This window comes from Medicago truncatula, chromosome 6, assembly GCF_003473485.1.
Source record: "Medicago truncatula cultivar Jemalong A17 chromosome 6, MtrunA17r5.0-ANR, whole genome shotgun sequence".
NCBI lineage: Eukaryota > Viridiplantae > Streptophyta > Magnoliopsida > Fabales > Fabaceae > Medicago > Medicago truncatula.
In genome coordinates, this window is record NC_053047.1 from 9,840,522 (window position 1) to 9,861,764 (window position 21,243).

The window sequence follows — 21,243 nt, forward strand, 5'->3', positions numbered from 1 at the left end:
GTGGTTGCTTAGTTACGGTAACACATGGGTTGTCATGTACATGTACAATTGCTAAGAATATTTATTAAGCCAATACGCCTATTCGTTTGGGTGAAATTCATGCTCACTGGAAGAGGTTGCAGTTCGAGGATGGTGGTATTGTTGAGGAAAGCCAACCATATATATATCGTCTACCAGAATGTGATTTGCTTATGGTCTGGTAATTCGAGCTCTGTTTGGTTGTAAATTTTTCAACTCTACATTCAGTTGTGTTACTGGTACATTTCAAATTATGTAATCTGAAATGCATTACACAATTTTGGATTATATAATCCGAAATGGGTAGTTTGATTGAGTTATGACAATGCATATGCTTATATCATGGTTATGTTCCATGTTATACTTCTGCCTCTATGTTCAGGACAATTTTGATCCTACCGTTTGCTTCTGGATCAATACTTAACTCATGAGGTATTATTTTCTGTTGAAAATTTGAGGAGCTTGTGAGCATTTAGAGGGGTCTATTGAGCAAAAAGTATGGGTTACTATTTAGTAGGAAACGAAACATTTTTATCAGGTAATTATTTTCTATATTATAATCAAATTAATTTAATTTTTTTTTTTTTCAAACACTCTCCAAAACACACTTCTATATGCAACACCTATGAGCATCCATGAACAAATAATAACTGCTTTGTATTTGATTTTATAACTCTTCTATCTAAGCAATAATCTAAAACTTGAGATTGTACTAAACATGCATTAATATTTTGTTAAATACAAATGAAATTATGATTAATCATGTGGAGAAGGTACATCTAGACAAAGCTTAAAAATTGACCATGCAAATGGAATCATTTCAACAATTTAACAACCATATATTTGTACACATAGAAATTACAAAAATGTTCAAATTGAAGTTGACATAAAGGACATTTCATACACAAACAAATTTCATGTCTTATGAAGGATTCTATATAAGAATTGTATTCACATAGTTTCTCTTATCATCACTATATTCCTCAGCTCTTATCTTATCCACGTTTTCTTTTTTGTTCAACATGTTCAACAAATTTGCCCTGCACTGCCTCTTATTCTTTATGGTTTTCTCATATCTTTTTCTTCCATCTTCTTCTCTCCAAACATCAAGTATGTATAGAAAAAATTTAGTTTATTTATTTGTATATGAAATTAAGTAGCCCATCTCCTTATTACTTTTTATTAATTAAGTTTACTAATAAATATATCAATTTTCCATTTTATTTTTTGCAGGAAGATTTTTGTCAAAGGATGAAAAATCCACGTCAATGCAAACTTCACTTGTTAAGGTTGTAAGTATATTTTAGTTCTTTAACTTTTTAATATTCCTAGCTTCTAATTATTTAACCAAATTAAGGGTCTAACTTATTATAGCTTTTCTCAATAATAGGAAAATGTTACTGGATTAAGTATTGGGGAAGATTCATTTGATAAAGGAGAAGAATTCATGGTAAAAGAAAGGATGAATTTGGAAATAGAAGACTATCCAGGGACAGGTGCAAACAACCACCATGACCCCAATCCACCAGGAAGAGTTTGAGCTATGAATACATTTATTAAGATTTATTAGAAAATTATTATTAGTTTGTATGTAAATTGTAGCATACTTATATATTTTTGGTGTTATAGTATGTTTTCATCCACTATTTTCTAATGGATGATATATATATATGTTTGTATGTAAATTGTAGCAGATTATTGTAGCTAAAGATAAAAGTTTTATTTGTTCATTATTTCTATGATGATTATTATATATCTATGATTATTTAGTAGATATTTTTTTTTTTTTATGGACGGAAATGATTGATTTTTTATTTATTTTTTTAGATTTTAAGGACTAAATTGACGATTTATATATAGTTTAGAGAGACCACTTAGTATGTCCTCGTGAGCTTAGCTCAATTGGTAAGGACAATGCATTATATATGCAAGGTCCGGGGTTTAAATCTCGGCCACCACCAAAAAAAGAGACCACTTAGTATATTTATATAGTTTAGAAATTAAATTAGGGTGAGTGATAGTCCAGAGACTAAAATGATAGTTTATTTATTTTTATTTTCAATTTATATTTTAAGGTCGGTTTGAATTGACTTATTTTAAATTTATTTGATTTTTTTTTTTTTTTGTGGTGTCCGAGGTTCGAACCCCAAACCTTACATATATTATGCATTGTCCTTGTCAACTGAGTTAAACTTACGGGAACAAATTTATTTGATCTTATCTACCGACATAAATGACTTTTTTTACTCTACCTTTACACTTATCCCTTTTATTATATGATTTCACCCCAAAAAATATTTTATGTGTGTAAAAGTGTTTTGGAATTAAATAAATTTCCAAAAAACACTTTAAAAAACCTTGAGTCAAGTTGTCTGGTAGCTAAAATCGTAAACCGAAATATTTGTGAAAGATTCCCGAATTTTAACCACGGTTCTTCTTATGTTTTTTACATTAACAATGTTGATGTGTCCTTAACATACAAAACTTGAGATTGTTCTACTCATGTACTAATATTTTTGTTAAATAGAAATGAAATTATGATTAATCATGTCGACAAAGCACATCTAGATAAGCTTAAAAGTTGATCAGGCAAATGGAATCAATTCAATTATTAAGAACCATATATTGTTTCACACAAAAATTCCAAAAATGTTCAAGTTGATGTTGACTTAAAGGATTAATATTACTATACATTTTATAAACAAACAAATTTTTCTGTTTTATGAGACTTCTATAAAGCATTGTATTCACATAGTTTCTCCTATCATCACTATATTCCATGTATGTTCAACATGTTGAACAAATTTCCCCTGCGCTTCCTCTTTTTCTTTATTGTTTTCTCATGTTTTCTTCTTGCATCTTCTTCTCTCCAAACAACAAGTATGCATAGAAAAAAAAATTAATTATTAACCGTAAATAAATGGAATCACCCCATCTCCTTATTATTATTTTTTAGTACTTAAATTCTCTAATAGTTATATTAATTTTTTGCAGGAAATTTTTTCTCAAAGGATGAAAAATCATCAATTCAAACTACACTAGATAAGGTTAGTTGAAACCAATACGAATATTTAAGATAATTGTAGTTATTTAATATTTATATTTTCAAAGTTCCTCTATATAAGTAAATTATAATTACTTAATTAAATTAAGGGTCTAACATAATATAGCTTTTGTCAATAATAGGAAAGTGTTATTGGATTTAGTAATGGAGAAGATTTGTTGGATAAAAGAGAAGAGTTCTTGGTAAAGAAAAGGATGAATTTGGAAATAGAAGACTATCCAGGGACAGGAGCAAACAACCACCATGATCCTAAGGTACCAGGAAGAGTTTGAGTGATGCATAATTTCTTTATGATTTATTAGAAAATTATTTTATACATGTGTCATGTGGGATATACTTGTACATTATTGGTGTTATAGTATGTTTTCATCAACATATTTTAATGGGTGATATTAGTTTGTATGTAGATTGTAAAAAAATATTGTAATTGAAGATAAAGGGTTGTCTATTTCTTATTTTTTATGATGGTTTAGTATATAGATTTTAAGACAGAGACATTTTTATTTATTATTTTTAATTAGTTTGGATTTTTGTTGTATAAAAAACTAAGAATGAAGATTTCCTTTTAAAAAAAAAATACAGTCTTCGTTTTGTGGAAAAAAATTGAGATTAAAATTTTGTCCTCTTATTTTAGATTTACACTTAGTTTTTTTGATAAAGTAGTCTTGTTAATTTACACTCCTTTTACGTTGGATATAAATAAGTATCAGAGCATAACATTTTAATATATTTTCGTGAGCTGTTTTTTAAGATTTGGTTTATATGCGTTAACAATGGGTCAAAGGAGTGCTTTTATAGTGTTTCAGATCCAACAAAACTGTAACTGTGGTACATTCTTTTGAGATGCGTCATAATTTGCACTCCTACATCAATACAATACTCTACCTGATCCAAAATCGTACCACGATTTCTCCAATCGTGTCGCAATTTTCCAGAAACAACAACACCCATTTTTTCATAATCATCAAATTGTGCCACAATTTTTCTAGGAGAACAAACATCAGATTTTGAGTCAAAGCTCAGCACTCATAAACATTTGATTCTCGCAAGAATTTGTGAATCTCAAGATACCTCAACAAATGGGTCAACGAGTGCTTTTATACTGTTTCTGATCTAGGAAAATTGTGCCACAATTTCCTAGATCGTGCCACAATTTGCACTCCTACACCAGTTTAATACTCAACCTAATCCAAAATCGTGCCACGATTTCTCAAATTGTAATACAATTTTTCAGAAACAGCAACACCCATTTTTTCAGTATCACAAAATCTCGCCACAATTATTCTAGGAGCACTAACATAAGATTTTGAGTTAAAACTCAACACTCATATAAACCTTCAGTTCTTGCATGAATTGCATCCGCAAGAATTTGTGAATCTCTTAGAAACGGCACACTTGATACTCCCATTGCCTGAATTAAGTTCATGAAAGTTAGCAATGCAATGACTTATCCCTCATGCAATTGCATCTTCGGTTGTATTCCACCAGTCCAAGCCTTCATAAACTCGCCTTCCTTACTACGAATTAGCCTGCATAACCCGTTCTGTCATAATTTTGAAAGATACTAACATCCACGTTGCACTGGAACTCACGTTTTATTAGTGCTTGTTTGCTCCTGTCACAATTGTTTGTTGTTCTAACATTCTGAGTCACGTTCTGCACTATATTCCATTTAGCAAGCAATATTTGCGCAGCGTTAACAATCTGTCATGCGCTTAACAACTTATGATTCCAAATAAAATCACTTCAGTTCATCCAAATTCCTCATATAATCATCAACACTCGACTAAACAACCAATAGAATTTTTCACACCAAATTAGACCAAGCCAACCGAGATTGTAGAGTTTCAGCCAACCCTGCACATATATGACAATGAAAAAAGAAATTTCTATATGATTCAACATAAGGTTCACATCCCCACAATGTAAATGGTAGAAGAAGGTATCCTCCAATGGAATCCGAATAAAGCTGAAAGAAACATCAAAGAAATGGTAGCAGCTGCCATAAACCACACCGAAGTCCACTCAGCAAACAGAGGGAGGCCCCCCCATCTCCATTCGGGACAAGGACTTACCAAATGGGAGACCCAACTCTTACCTCCCGCTGGTAATAAGGGCCTTCATCGCCAACCACAAGAGAGTTTGGAAGAGCCTCTTGCAAAGTCATGTACTTCACTCTCTTCCAAACTATAGATTCTATGAGAAAGACTTGTAGCCATACACCGATTGGGAACTCTCAGGTTTAGATGGATCCACGACCAAACCTCGGGGGATCTTGAAAGTACTCATTACATTTGAAGAAGGAGAGGGCCGTCGAACATTCAAAAGCCACATGATAGTGATTGATGTGCCTTCCCCATTCAACTATACAATAGGCCAAACCACACTTACCACCTTGGTAGTTGTGTTGTTGACAATCCACTTGAAGATGCGGTACCATAACCGTGAAGGCAAAGTCGTAAAGATCTGTGAGGACATCCAGACAGCAAAACACAGTTGCTTAATGGTTCCAGTAGGACCAAAGGAATAGGGTCCGACAGTACGCGGTGTTGCTCTATATGGCCAATAAGGACGCGCGCTAGAGGGGGGTGAATAGCGATTTAACAAAGTTGCGGAGTTTTGGCGAAAGCGTTTTGAAAAGATATTGACTTATTGAAAATATGCTTTGAACAATCACAAACTATGACAAATTGTTAAGACTATGCACTAATAAGATTTACAAGAGAATTGAGAGATTCACAAGCTAAATATTATTTCAATCAATTATTAATAATACTTAAAACAATTTTCAAAACAAGACAATTTCAAAACCAAATCTATAAGAAAATATAACAAGCTAAAAACGAAAAACACAATGTATATGTAATTGATGAATTGCTAAGAATTGGAACTAATTGATCCAAGTAAAATGTTGAAAACCTAATTCAAGGAATTAGGCCAATTTTAACCAAAAAGAACTTAGATCAAAATCAATTTCTATCTTATCAATTAATCAATTTAAGCATATACAATTATCAAAATTAAAAAGGATAAGGAAGAGAAAATAACACCGAGATTTTTATAGTAGTTTACCCTTTCGTCGTCGCTTGGTGAAAAACGCCTCCACCAAGGACTTCCACTAATAGTAGCAATGTTGAATCACAAATGTGATTACACGAGTTCCCTTAAACTATCCTAGTTCTTCAACCCCAATGTAACCACTCCCCCAAAGTGAATCAATTAAAAGTATCATAAAATGATTCACACAAAGTCAGAGACTTTGTGTGGTACGATTCAAGCAATAGTGAATCGAATTTTGACAGAAAATGAATTTTAACATTATGAATGAATTTTACTTGGGCTATAAGCTAACCAGGACACAAGGAATCACACAGTACTAAGAGACGCATATTACTTGGGTGCTTTAACATAATCTAAGCTAAACTAATAAAGGAATAAAATGCTAAGTAAAACCCACCAGTCATTTGAACATCATCAAAACAACCTAAGATTACATCATCAAAATAATCTATGTCAAGGCAGGCTTCACGCAGAACCGAGCGTATCGAGCATCAACCCCTGAAGAGATGATTATAGTCGAACTCGATGTTGGAAGCGAAACAAGGCTAATCAACAAAGACGACGAAGGGCTGCTTATCAAAGCAATAAAGAATCTAGAACGACTAGAACCAGACGGGGACTTTGTCGAAATCCAAATAGGCAGCGACCCATCCAAAATGATAAAAATTAAGTTTGACCTGCAACCCGAAGTCCATGAGAGGCTAACAAAGTGTCTCCAAGACAACACATATCTCTTCGCCTGGAATGCAAAGGAAATGTTTGGAATAAATCCAAGCGTGGCATGCCACAATTTAACTGTAGTAAAAAAACTTTATACGTTGTACAGTAGAGGCGGAAGCAGTCACCTGAAAAGGTTGAAGCCTCAAACAGGGTGTTGGAGGATCTCCTAAAGGCATGATTCATCTAAGAAGCTAAGTATACCATTTGGCTATCCAACGTAGTGCTCGTAAAGAAGAAAAACGACTAATGGAAAATGTCAGTTGATTACTCCGACCTCAACATGGCTTGTTGATAACATGTCATCTTACGTCATTCTTAACATGTTTTTCAGTCATTTTCAATAGGTATTACATCCAGAATATCTAAGTATTAGAGCAATTGCTTATGATTTGGGGACATTTGTAATGTTTTCTATATTTGAGTTTGTAATTCTATTCTTTCCGAAACATAGCAATTTTAGGGTATTTTGATGTAATTCATGAAGAAATCATTCAAATCTGCAAAGCAAGACATCTGAAGATTTGTGAGGACTTTAGGAAGATGAAAAATGAAGATTCAAGAGGCATTTGAAGACATTACAAAGGGAGTAATTATGTTCTCAATTAATAATTATTATATTAGTTTCGCAATGTTTTACCTGTTAACTTAAGATTGTGCACGTTTAAGACAAGGGGTATTTTGGTACTTTCATGAGGAGCCTATATAAGTAGTTTTTGATTCAAAATATTCATTATTCATGAGCACTTATATCTCTAGACATTAGAAATCAGAATTCTCTCCTTTCCCTCTCTAGAATTTTGAACCCCTCCCTTCATTCCTTCACTCAATCTTCTCAAAACTCATCTCCTAAAAGGATCACGATCAAGGATTAATGTAGGCAAGGTGCATGCAACTATGGTGTACTTGGATCAAACTTCATTCAACTTGAAGCTTCATACATAGTGAATTCTTGGGCTAGGGTTTGGTGACGAACTTAGAAGCTTGAAGCCTAATCTCTAAATCTTGCATGTGAGTTCACTAGTTAGCTATACCTTTGGGTTAGAACTATGATTCTGTGAGATAATTGGAGTGTTAGATTTATGAATGTATGAATTTAGTACCCTTATGCCATGAATTGTATAGAATTAATGTTTGTTTTTGCCATGCTAATGACTATTGCCGTTTTTATGTTTCTAGATGCATTGTGTACATTAAGAGACTTAAATTTGAGGTTATGGGGTCAAAAACACGTTTTCTGCACTTCAGGACCTGAAGAAACTCGCCATAAGCGAAAAACACGCTTATAGCGAGAAAACTCCAGAGGCTACTCGCCAATGGCGAGTTGGTGGCAAGCTCCACAACTTCTTGGAAGTTGTTGGCTCGTCCTGGGGGTCCCGGGGTGTCGTCCGAGGTATTTTCTTGCACTCTTTTCTAACTTTAAAACCCCACAAACATCAAGTGCCTAATGTACATTGCATCTAAACGTTTTCAAATGAAATGCATCAGCAAACATTAATGAATTCAAAGATGAATGACACATGAGAGAACATGATATATGCTTGGGTATGATTCAATACTAAGTATGGGTAATCTCTAGAGACTCGACTTAGGTAGTCGATATTATGCATGCTAGCATGCCTCTAAGGCGTATTAAGATATGATATGATTTTGATTATGTTATGACAGGTCGTGTCTCTTGCAATCCACACTAGGGGGATTCAAGAGGTTCACGTTAGGGGGACAAGATATGCTCTGCAAGGTAGGCCCGCACGACATTAAGAGGAGTCCGATGTAACCTTAGCTAGGAATTCATCGGTTACGTTATGGGTTTGTGCTCGAGGTTAGTCCACCCGATTACACTCCTTAAAATCAACTTAGATAACTATATGTTAAACCATAATATGCAATGCTATGCTTATGATATATGCACATGATATGATATGATATGATACGACCTAAGTATAAGTGACAGTGATCTTAGTTATGCACGATCGTTTAGGTATGCATGAGTTCACACACGTATAATCAACCGAATGGTTGTGTTGTAGACACGTGGTGACCATAGGTTTCCTCGAGGTTACCTCTAGCCTAGGATTAGGTAGAACTCACTGAGACATTATGTCTCATCCCTTCCTTGCATGTTTGTTCAGGTTCGCAGGTGGCCCGTGGCAAAGGTAAGAAGAAGGCTACATATTGATCGTGCTTGTTGGATTTAGTACTTATGTCCTGTTCTTGACGTTATGTGTTTATGTAATAGTTGTAATGGATCTCGTTGATACTTGTTTCATTTGACTGATTATGTAAAACTTTTGTAACATATGACTTGAGACGACTTTGTACCTTAAATCTCAACTTATGTTGTATTTTGTATTGTATGATTAATGTATTGAGTATCAGTTTTAACGCACATGCTAAATATTCTTGACACGTTTAGTATGGGTGTTACAATGAAAACACATATATACTCATCTAGTTTGTTGCACTTTTTAAAGGATAAAGATAAAAATTGGATATGTACTCATATTGTGTTTGTTACACTTTTATTTTAGAATTTGAATTTATTCTTATCTATTTATTATATGTATTATTTGTATTAAAAATTGAGGGTAATTTTAGAAAGAGAAAAAGTTATCCCAAAAGAGTCAACACATGCTATTTTCTTTATATATAGTATAGATTTATGATAATAAATACGTATCTTATTTTTTTGACTAAATCAAATCTTTATCTTTTGGTTAACTTTTAAATAATACTCTTTTTATGGATTTTTTTTTGACAAAAACAAAACGATACTCATTCATTCAAATCGATAGAGTACATCAGATACAAACATTGCTAAAAACGTAAAGGGTGAATCTGCGAACAAACTCACAACACCCAAGTTAATAGCATACAACGACAAAATGCCTACAAACAATATGATAAAACTTCTTTTTATGGAAATTATTAAATAATATATAATTAAAAAGTCAAATAATACTTATTTTTTGAAATGAAAAGTCAAACAATACGAAAAATTATATGCATTAAGGCAAAGTATAATTTATTATATACTAAAGTAAGCTAAATTATATTATATTATATTATGATTATTACATCTTTATCTTTTTAGTTAGTATTAAATAATAGTATTATTCTTTAAAAAATAATAATTAATTAATAGTATTATATACTACCTCCGTCCCTAATTATAAGATCCTTTTGAGAATTTTTTTTGTCCTTTTTTATAAGACCCCTTTTCTATTTCCAACTACATTAATTATTTCTTTACATACATGCCCCTATTTATTATACATCTTTTTCTTCAATCAGCAATAAATAGAATGTTGAAAACATAAGCCAACCTTCTTTCTTAAAGGATAAAATTGTAAAAACAATAGTAATTACAAACATGTTTAATACAAATATCCACTATCTTAATTCCCGTTATTTTTTCAAAAGGACCTTATAATTAGGGACGGAGGTAGTAATTATTAGTCAAATGATATATTTTTCATTTATTTTATGACTGGAATTATTATTATTTTGGACAAAATTTATTAATTGTCTATTATCTCTATTGGTTTTCTTGGTATGATTATCAATTATTTATTACAAAGAAATAAGCTTTCAAGGACATTTTTTTTTTTGAGTTAACCAATGTATTCCCGTGTATAATTGTGAAGACTAATTACGTGATATTTACTGAAATTCATTTAAGAGGTTGATAACTAAAATTAATATTTAATTATTGATTGGTAAGGACGTTTCATAATATATGGAGGGGTTGGATCTCAGTTAATAAGGACGTTGCATAATATATGCAGGGGTCAAAAGAATTTCAGTGGGCTAGTTTTACTTCAAAAAAAAATGCAGGGGTTGAAGCTCTAAATCTAGACACCCACTTTTTCACCTTAAGAATTTCGAGCCTCTAGATTACTTCTCAAAAAATCAAATTATTTATTACAAGAAAATGACCATCCAACGTATGTTTTTTCCTAGGTTAAACAAGGTATTCTCGTGTATAACTGCAAAAACTAATTATTTGAGATAACTAAAATTCGTTTAAAAGATTTGTATTCCTAAACTTTTTTTTTAAGCACCCATGAAAAATTTAATCTTAAATTAGTTGGTCAAGAGACCTAAATATCTATCTTTTTACAACACAGTGTTTTATGCACCGAGTATAGTATATTGACAGTGATATATTTTTCCCCCTTCAACTTTGGTTTCCTGTTTTCTTCTTTTGAAAGCAAAAGCAGTTTTCATTTTGCACAAACAACCAAACATATTTCAGTTTTGCTCAAACCCCGAGAAACATAACAAGAAATGTTAAGTGATGCTGACAATCCACACGAGCGGTTCTTGAATTGCATGAACATGACACACACTAATGTGTTTGTTTTGTTAATCAGATAAACCATACACTTTTCTTGTATTCAATTTTACTTTTATAGTCCCTCAAAAAATTCAACTATATCTCGTCTTTATTATAAGAAATAATTGACTTTTTAGATTCATAGAATAATTAATGTATCTTGTTATAAATATAGACTAGATACATTATTTACACAATAAATTTGAAAAGTCAATTGTTTCCTATAATAAGGACCGGAAGGAGTACTACTTTCTAAAATAAGAATTATAAAATAAGAGAACCACTTGATTTAAATAGTAAGTTTTTATATTACACCGTTCGAGGGGTGAGCCCTCTCCAACTGCCCAATGAATATACTTTATTGGAAAGCGCGAGGTTATCATATTTACGGCGAAGGTAACTGCTGCGTCGATAGATTGCCTAATATGGGGCATTCGGTTCATGACTCAATTTGGTTACATACGTCACCGTCGATGCTGCACTTGGATTTCTTCCATGATCGGTGTGGTCTTCCTTACTATAGATTTCCTTAGTCTGTTAGTCTGCTTATCATTTTCTTTGTTTTCAGCTTTTCCTTTTTTCTTTTGATTTCTATGGGTTTTGGTCTAGTCTTCCCTCTTTGATGAGGGCGTAATTGTCCATGACAGAAGTACTTCAATTCAAGGGCTAGGAGGACCAATGACAAGGGCAAGGACCAAGAAAGCTAAGGAGAGCCTAACTCAATTGGTGGCAAAAGTCTTGGAGTTCAAACCAACACTAGAAAACATGGAGGATAAAATGGTCATGTGCATCAAACCATTGGAGGAGGGGTGGGGTGCATCTCTTGCTGCCATTTTATTTAGTTGTTTTTATTATGGTGTAATAAAAAAGTGTAAGGGACCAATTTTGGCCCAAAAACACTAAGTGTGGTTATTTTGTGTGTTTAATCCATTTTAAAGCTTCCAAAGCTTTAAATGAAATGTTTTGTGTGTTTATTTCGTGCAAAGAAGTGCTGAAGACAAAAGAAAGACATGACATTAAAGAGCATTTAATCTGAAGGAGGAAAGAATGCAAGAACTGAAAAGAAAACAGACAAGACTTCAATGAGAGAATGAAGACACTTCATTTCAGCATATGAAACCATCATCATCATCAAAATCACGTCCTAGCATCACTATCATCATGATAATCAAGACCAGCCACCCTCAATCAGCCAAAACACCAATTCAAAACCAAATTCTCGTTTTCAACTCAAATCATCGTCAAAATCAATCCTAATACATAATTTTCGTTTCTTTTGGCACATCATTCATTAAAATATTATTTGTCCATTTATTTTGTTTTGTGCCTATAATTAATATTTCAGCAAGCAACTTTTATCAATTCATAATTAAAAGTCAAATATGAACAATTTTCACAAAGAGTGCTCATCACGCTTGTATATATTTTTCACTATTTTTTCAAGAATATTTTTGAGTTTGGAAGCATAGGGTGGAGGTTTTGCGGAGTGCCAACCTAGTTGGGATGTCGTTGTTTTCTCTTGATGTATGTCATTTCTCCTGGCTTATAAAAAAAAATATTACACCAAACTCATCAATTGATTTGTAAATTGGTTTCTAAATTGAAGTATGTCGATCTTTATAAAATTGTAACGCCCACACTAAACGTATCTACAAAGTTTAGCATGTGCATTATCTTTAGTACTGGATACATTAAAATTTACAGCATGAGCACTTCGAATGAATATTTTATACAACAATACGCGTTTGTACAATCAACAATACAATACTACTCGTCCAAAGTGTAGAAAATACATCTTTAAAGTCCATGACATCCTGCAGCAGGTACGAATGAGAACTTGTTGAAATATCCATCCGGCTACAAGCTTTCTAAATCTTGCTAAACCAACTTGCTGATATGAAACAAATAAGGATTGGGATGAGACATAATGTCTCAGTGAATTCTACCTAATCCTAGGCTATAGGTAACCTCGAGGAAACCTAGGGTCACCACGTGTCTACAATACAACCTGTCGGTTGATAATATGTGTTGCATCATGCTTTCCTATACAGTTGTGCATACTAGATCCGTCGTAAGGTTCTTCTTAACTTAGCTCATAAGTGTTTTCTTCTACTCTAAATGTCATGGCGGTCAAGGGAACCTAGGACCGCTTTGTCGAGATACGCTAAGCGTATCAAGACCTAAACATAACTTATTCATGACATGTTCCTAAACTGGACGATCGGGGAGTTACTAAGACCGTCGACAGTATATCATCATAACTTATTCTATTGCATAAGCTTGTTCTTATCTTGAAACATATCGTAATCATATTCATAATCATCTTCATTCAATATGTTAGAGGTTAGCGTTGGACAAAAAATATTATCTAAGTTCATTTTACGGAGTGTATCGGGTGGAGTAACCCCGAGTACAATCCCATACATGACCGATGAAAACCTAGCTAAGGTACATCGGACTCCCTCAGTGTCGTGCGGGCCTACCTTGCGGAGCGTGTCCCGTCCCCCTGGCATGACCCTCTTGTATCCCCCTGGCATGGATAGCAAGAGACACGACACCTACATCTTGATTATAGTCTTGATTGTACATGATAACTTATCTTAGTACTTGCTTGCTTGTTACCACGGGTTCGTGATCTACCCGATTAACGGTAAGGTACTTACATGCTTGTGCTAATTTATACATAACTTAACATACTTAGGGTTCTAGCTGTCATTCTAGTTCTCGACGACCTATGTCGACGCTCTATGGTTTTACCCCATTATTATTGTCTCGTTACCCGAATAAACATGCTTAAACTCTCTCAAGTGCCATTGTTATTGAAGTATGTTCATATGTCTCATGCATTTTCCGTTGGAAGCTTAAGTGTGATGGTACATTAGGTTATTAGATATTGAGGATTTTCTTTAGATTAATAAGCGTTAAACAAGTGGTTTCAGATGGCATACAAGGCCCTAAAGCCAGCTTAAAGTGAAGTTTGTTTTGCCATTTTCGCCAGAATTTCGCTGATAGCGAAATGGCTCTGTGATGGCTATCTAAAAATTTGGCTAATAGCCAAATAATTTGGCTATTAGCCAACTGGTTCTGGGAAATTTCGCTCTTAGCGAAATAAAACTAAGGCAATTTTTGATGTTTCGCCTCAATTTCCAGCAACCTAAGGCACCAAAATCATCCAGAATGCATAAAACTTAAGGAAATCAAAATGCATGGCAATATGAATATCATTCAACAACAATCCACATAAAGATGGCACTAATCATGGATATACATAAACTAGTGTTCATTAAGATTTTCTCACATAACATAATCATTTAAGGGAAGGAGTTCTATCTAGAGAACTCACCTAAGATTCTGGTACAACTTCAAACTTCTAAGCTTCTACAATCAAACCCTAATGCATGCTCTCTTGCTAAGATCATCCAACTTTAAGTGAGATTGAGTTAAGACCAAAATGATGAAGTCTTCATGCTTGAATCATCTCTAAACCATGATCACCCTAGAGTCTTGAACTCAAAAGGATTGAATAAAAATGGAAGGGTGGAATTCGACCTTCTAGAGAGAGGGAGGAGAAAATTCTGCCCTTAAGAGTTTCTAGTGAGAGAAACAACATGAAAAATGAATGTTTCTTGCTCCAACATACTTATATACTCTTTGCTTGCAATTACTAAAATGCCCTTTGCCTTAAACGTGTCTATTCTGTCGCTGATAATTAAATCCGTGCTTAACTGACTTTACGTGATAAAACATTCTCTAGCATACTTGATTTCCATGAATATTTGTCCTCTAACACGTTTGACTGGTAATAAATCAACGTCAAACCGCTAAATTATTTTTTAATCAATTTGTTTACTTTTAATTAAATATTAGTCTACGCTCGTTCAAAAAAAATTAAATATTAGTCTACGCTTTCAAAAAATTATTAAAAAGTAGTTACCATAGACCACAATTACGTCTATAAAAGCGTGGTACTCTCATCCCAAATGATATCTCATTCATCAAGAGTAAACAAAATCTTTTTGTCTTCTTTGCTCCGTTTTTCTCTTTACTCAAGTTTGTAAGAAATGAGAATAACTAAATAAAACACCTCTATTTAATTTGTGCTTTTGCTTCTTTTTTTTTTTTTTTAAATGTTGTCTTTCTTCTCTTATTCATGTGACTCATTTTTTATTTATTTTTATGTTTGTATCCTTTGATTTTTCTTTCTTTATCTTCTTTTTACTTGCTTATATATTTTCTCTACTACTAGTATGGAGGTCTCTCGAGGTGACAAATTAGTTGGGATGTTGATGAGACCTCTAGATACATGTCCTCTCTCCTTGCTTATAAAAAAAAAAAAATATTAGTAGCATTTTGAAAATAGAAGAAAAAAAATCTCATTTTTCTAAAGTTAATGTTTTTTTATTATCACCATGAGTTCACTAAACATGAACAATGATCGTTATGGTTTGTCTTTAGACTTGAAAATTTCCCTTCCATCTCAACTTACATCATCATCTTCTACTCCCCTTCAGGGTCATGTTGATAACAATGAGGCTGAAAAGTTCAAAATACCCTTTGGGATTTTGAATCCCGGTGATCCAACCTAATGAGAGCATGGTCCAAAACAATGGAGGGAATTTTAGGAACACTAAGCCTTCCAAAGCTCATTGGAAACCATCTGAAGATGCTAAGCTTAAACAACTTATCGCTGATCATGGTGCTAAAAATTGGAACAACATTGCTGAACAACTACAAGGAAGAACAGGTATGATCCTACACAACATACACATTTTTATTTATTAAATTTTAAAAATTTTACTAATTTATTTTTTAACGAAATGGTTTTATTAATATTGTTAATAATTTAATTTTTTTTTTTTTTTTTAAATAAATATTTAAAAAATTGAACATTTTCAAGCGGTACGTTTAGTATTTTTTTATTAAAATTGCATAAGTATTGTATTTTGATTAGAAATTTCTTTAATTTTGATATTTATTTGTAATTTAACATTTAGTTTTTTTTTTTTTTTTTTTTTGTGATAATGGTAATTGCAGGGAAAAGTTGTAGATTAAGGTGGCTTAATCACCTAGATCCTAGCATCAAAAGAGAACCTTTAAGTAAGGAAGAAGAGGAGATGCTTTTGCAGCTTCATACACTTCATGGTACCAAATGGGCACACATTTCCAAACATTTTCCAGGAAGGAGAGACAATGCACTAAAGAATCATTACCATGTGATCAAGGCTAGGAGGCAAAGGGAACTCCTATCATCTATTGCAAGAAAGGAAAAGCTAACATATGAAATCCCAGCAAAATTTGCCATCACAAGTCCCATTGATGAATCCAATCTCAACCTCACTAGGCCTTTACCTAGTTCTCAAATGGGTATACTTTGAATCCTTTAGTTTATCTTATCAAACAATTTTAAATATTGGTCCGCGGCTAGAACAATAATTGCAATATCAAATAATTTAACAATAATTTTCATTTAATCCTTTAAATTGCTTGAAAAATTTGTTATTTTCTCTCATGTTTTAGTTTATATTGCGGACCAATCCAATCATTCAGATTCAAACTCAGAAGATTCAGCATCTGAGCCAGCTGCAACAAACAGGAACAATGGATTAATTTTGGGGGACAGTGAAAATGTGGGAGATAAGATTAAGATGCCATTTTTTGACTTTCTTGGAGTAGGTGATACATAGGGAACTTTTTAACATGTATTAGGGAATTGAAGAGGGGGAATAAAAGGGTGTAATAGGGAATAAAAGGACACATCGATGTTGTAGGTTCTATCCACTTACACATAATGTGAGTTTGGTTTTTAAGTAATAATAAAATAAATTCGAATGGTTTGATTTTTTTTTTTTAAAAGTTAAAATGAAATATATTAACCAACTATCTTAGTCTTTCTAGCACAAAAAATGTTAAAAGAGAGCTAAGGAAATGAAATATCTGATTCTATAAAATTTACTTATGTTAAGAAAAAGTTAATGTGAAATCAATTGTAGTGGAAAAATTTTCAACTTCTAGTTTTAACAGAAAAATAAATTTAATCGAGGAACTGGAAGGAAAAAAAAACTAATAAAAAACATCCAAACACGTCAAAATTAATTCACCACCTTTAAAATTAATTTTTTGTAAGGAACCTTTAAAATTAATTTTGACTTTTTAAAATGTGGAAATAAACATACACTAAGGATGTGTTTGGTTATGAAGAGAAATAGGTGAGAGAGAGTATGAAAAGAAAGAAATAGATGAGAAATAGAGTAGATTTGATGGATGGTTTAGAACAAGAGAAAGATAAGAGAAATAGAGAAGAAAGAAATGTTAATTATTATGGAAAATACTAAAATACCCCTGTAGTATAAAAATCTATTCATAATTTGAATTAAATCATCACATTATTTAATTTCATTTTAAATTTGTTAAGATTGTTATTCAATTAAAACATTAATCAAATGAACTAATTTAGTTTTCAACACTCACACTCTTTTGGTTTTCAAACTGCTATCTTCCATATACTCCTTTTTCAATCAACTCCCACATCTACAATTTCATATAAACTAATAGACATAGCAGAAGGAAAAAAAAAAACAACTTTGGAGTAACGGAAAAAAACAAATTTGGACTAACTTTCAGGACATGAACCAAATTGAAGAAAAATAGCTATAGTGGGAAATTGACACGAAGATGGCGAAGAACATTGAGAAATAATGTAGTGGTGATTATTGTGATCTTTGGTGTTTTGGTGACTCACTGATCTGGATAGTAGATATAAGTATAGCTTGGTCACTGTACAAAAGTTTTAGGCAAAAAGAGGAGCAATGAAGACAATGGTATAAATGGAAAATGCAAAACAGTGGAAGTTACCCATTTCTTAGATATCTTTCTCCTTTATTTCTCTCTCTCTCTCTCTCGCATAAATCTTCTCTTCCAAACACACCGTAAATGACATTGAAGTAAAAGATAAAATAGGTGAAATTAATATAGGAAATAATTCCAAAAGAATTAGTGTCCTATAATCCCTAAAAAAAATAGTGTGATATAAGTTAATATCGCGAGGGATTATAAATTTTAGATACATTAAATATTAAAATGTGATTTTACATATGGGACCGACCATGCCTATGTGATTAACAACAACGATCAAACCTTAATCTTATTAATGGATCAAATTACGATATAACATTCTATTATAAACCATATTTAAATCAATTTACTAATATGTTTCTGTTGCACACTACATTCAAAATGTTATGTAAATTATTTAGATTTTTTATTAAGGTATGGGATGTCTATCACTTCGTATTTTTATTTTTATTTTATACTTTTTAAATTATTTAATGTATTAAAAAGTATGCATTAAATTAAAGTTGACCATTTATTTAGTATGTGAATTAATTTTAGTCTGAAACTATTTATTGCTATAATTTATATCAGTAAAAATATATACTTTAAAAAGTATATAATAAAAATAGTATAATTTATAATATTACAAGGTAAACCGGTTGTTTTCCAAGTATATAAATTAAAGAAATATAGGAAATTAAATAAAATGAAATAAAGAATTATATTTTATAAAGGCTAACTAAAACATAATTCTTTAATTCATTTCTTAGTCAAGGAAATTAAAGTATTACAAGGAAAACAACTAATGCGGGTAAAGCAAACCTTCTCGGAGAAACTTCAAGGACAAGAGCCTAATACAAGGGAAAGAAAATACTCTTCCCATTATCTGCGTTTGTAAAAAATACCTGTAATCGAACTCGTATCTTCGTGGGCAACAACTTTAGTACTCTTCTCTATATTATATGGGCACCTTAGTGCTCATACCCGCAACAATTACCTGCATGTTAACTATGAAAAGAAAATAAAAATATCACAATTAAAATTAAACTATGGTTCATAATTTAACAAATCAACTCATAAAATAGTACGGATAGTAATATTTAATAAAATAAAAAAACATCCAAAACATCCTTCAGAAATTGTATACCAGCAAAAGGGATCAGTTAATGTATTAAGTAGTTTTTAGATTTAGGATTAGGGTTAAATACCTAAATTAATTAATTATACACCAAAAAGAAATATATATTTTTTGATAAGCGAGGAGAGTGGACATGCATCAATAGACAACATCGACATCCCAACTAGGTTGGCACCCCGAGAAACCTCCATCCTATGCCGCCAAATTCTAAAATTTTATTAAAAAAAAGGGGGAAAATAAATACAAAGGAGGAGGGATTAGGCCAAAACCCTCCAAAGAGAAAACAGAAAGCATGAAAAAAAAGGAAACAACAAAAAAACACCATAAAAATGATTAAGGAAATCTATAGTTGGGTAAACCACATCCATCCCTAAACAAATCAGCATTCAACTCATTAGGGAGAGAAGACAGACAAACCAATCCTTGCACTGAATGACCCATGCTAGCTAGATTATCTGCACAACAATTTCCTTCTCGGTATATATGAGATGCAATAACCTCTAACATTCCAATATAAGAAATTCATTGAGCAGGTTGATGATTATCACCTCGAGCACGGGTTTTAGGAGGTTGTTTTGCCAAGACTTGTTGCAATTTAATTTTCTATTTCTACTTCCTTGTAAGGACCGGCGTGAAGTCTTCAGCAACTGACCTTGCATCATATTCACGAACTCTATCCCATGGGTCTAGACCGTGTTGAATTTTCTTGTTGGGGTGAACATGTTGTTGTTGTAAAACGACACCTCATGAGCTTCTGGGATTGACATGCTAGCGCTAACTTCAAGAGACCTCTCTACAATAACTGGTGACGCCAAACAAGGGCGGGACCCAGAATGAACTTCAACTTGCTCAACAATAGTATATGTTTGAACCTGATCTGATTCTACAGACACCTCATGCACCTCAATGCACTCAATAGGGGATGAATGTGGTACACACTCGTAGGAACCCTTGGGACTCTCCACCAGCTCCCATGGGTGTAACGCCTCCGCTTGGTGGGCATGTAACACCCGAGGCTGATGAGGGCGGGGAGTGGTCCGGCTCCTGGCAGCTTCTAGGCAAAACATAATCACATCGAAATGAGAGGGATCCTGAGGCTGTGTAGGTATGAGACTACATGGTCGAAGGGAGACTTATAATATTTGTTTGGTACTACCTATATAAACAAGATGCATCTTCTTTTCGGTAGCTCATTCCATAAGAACTCCACAGTTAAGCGTGCTTGACTTGGAGCAATTTTGGGATGGGTGACCTACCTGGAAGTTTCTCGGTAAGCGTGCGAGTGAGGACAAAACATGCTGAAAAGACTCGTGTTGGTTTGTGGGGTCAGTCGGCAATCCTGAAAGCAGTCTGGGACGTTACAATGGGCACGAACGATTGTGTTCCACATCATTAGAAAGCATAACAAATACATCATCCACCACAGGGTTCTCCAACACCTCTCGCGATGTCAGACGCAACTGTTCCACTCTCTCAGAATGCATGTCAATGTGCGCAACAGGGGAAACAAATTCTAACACTGCATAGAACATGGCAATTCCTCAGAAGAAATTCTATCAAACACATTGTGTACAGACCCAGGGACGTCCGTCTGAGAAGTAGCCACTGCTGAAGTAGCCAAAGAAACCAACTCCAACTGTGAGGTAGAAGCCGAAATGTCTAGTGGAATCGATGCCAAAGTGGCATGGCAGAATTCTTTTGAAACAATCAAGTCACAGAAATAGAATTGATCAATTTTTATGAGTATGGGAAAAAATTCGATGGAGAAAGCTCCTAATGATGAATTTAGTGTGGTTCAATCTTTGTAACACGATTGCACTAATTTAATGGAAAGAAATAGTTAAAAATCGATGAGGAGCAAGGAAGATGATTGCTTGCGATATAAACCCTAGCAGAGACATTCAATCCCAATTTTCTAAATGTAATATAGTTTAATAGTATAAACATAATCATTATACATTGTATCTTTCTTTAAAAAAAACAAAAATCAAGATACATTGAACAATTTTTTTTTGACAAAATAAAATACATTGAACAAAAGAGTACACAAACTACATTGTATCTTCCTTTTTTATT

General features: G+C 32.9%; 3 protein-coding genes across 4 annotated transcripts; all 3 read left to right on the forward strand.

Annotated features, from left to right (window-relative positions):
* The first annotated feature begins 962 nt into the window (after nt 1–962).
* LOC25495803 (uncharacterized) lies at nt 963–1,751 on the forward strand. 2 transcript variants are annotated; one of them, XM_039826723.1, is made up of 3 exons: nt 963–1,128; nt 1,252–1,310; nt 1,409–1,751. In XM_039826723.1, exons 1-3 carry the CDS (start codon nt 1,041–1,043, stop codon nt 1,556–1,558), a joined length of 297 nt encoding a protein of 98 aa, XP_039682657.1. In that variant the 5' UTR covers nt 963–1,040; the 3' UTR covers nt 1,559–1,751. The 2 variants fall into 2 exon arrangements, with proteins under 2 accessions (XP_039682657.1, XP_024641531.1); XM_024785763.2 differs by having other exon boundaries at nt 969–1,128; nt 1,252–1,307; nt 1,409–1,672.
* A 992-nt stretch (nt 1,752–2,743) lies between these two features.
* LOC112422581 (uncharacterized) lies at nt 2,744–3,544 on the forward strand. The gene is made up of 3 exons (XM_024785762.2): nt 2,744–2,898; nt 3,013–3,065; nt 3,205–3,544. Exons 1-3 carry the CDS (start codon nt 2,802–2,804, stop codon nt 3,352–3,354), a joined length of 300 nt encoding a protein of 99 aa, XP_024641530.1. The 5' UTR covers nt 2,744–2,801; the 3' UTR covers nt 3,355–3,544.
* A 12,247-nt stretch (nt 3,545–15,791) lies between these two features.
* On the forward strand, nt 15,792–20,236 carry LOC25495804 (transcription factor MYB52). Its single transcript, XM_039826902.1, has 4 exons — nt 15,792–15,942; nt 16,233–16,439; nt 17,975–18,045; nt 20,087–20,236. The coding sequence occupies exons 1-4, from the start codon at nt 15,792–15,794 to the stop codon at nt 20,234–20,236; spliced, it is 579 nt and encodes a 192-aa protein (XP_039682836.1).
* The last annotated feature ends 1,007 nt before the right edge of the window (nt 20,237–21,243 follow it).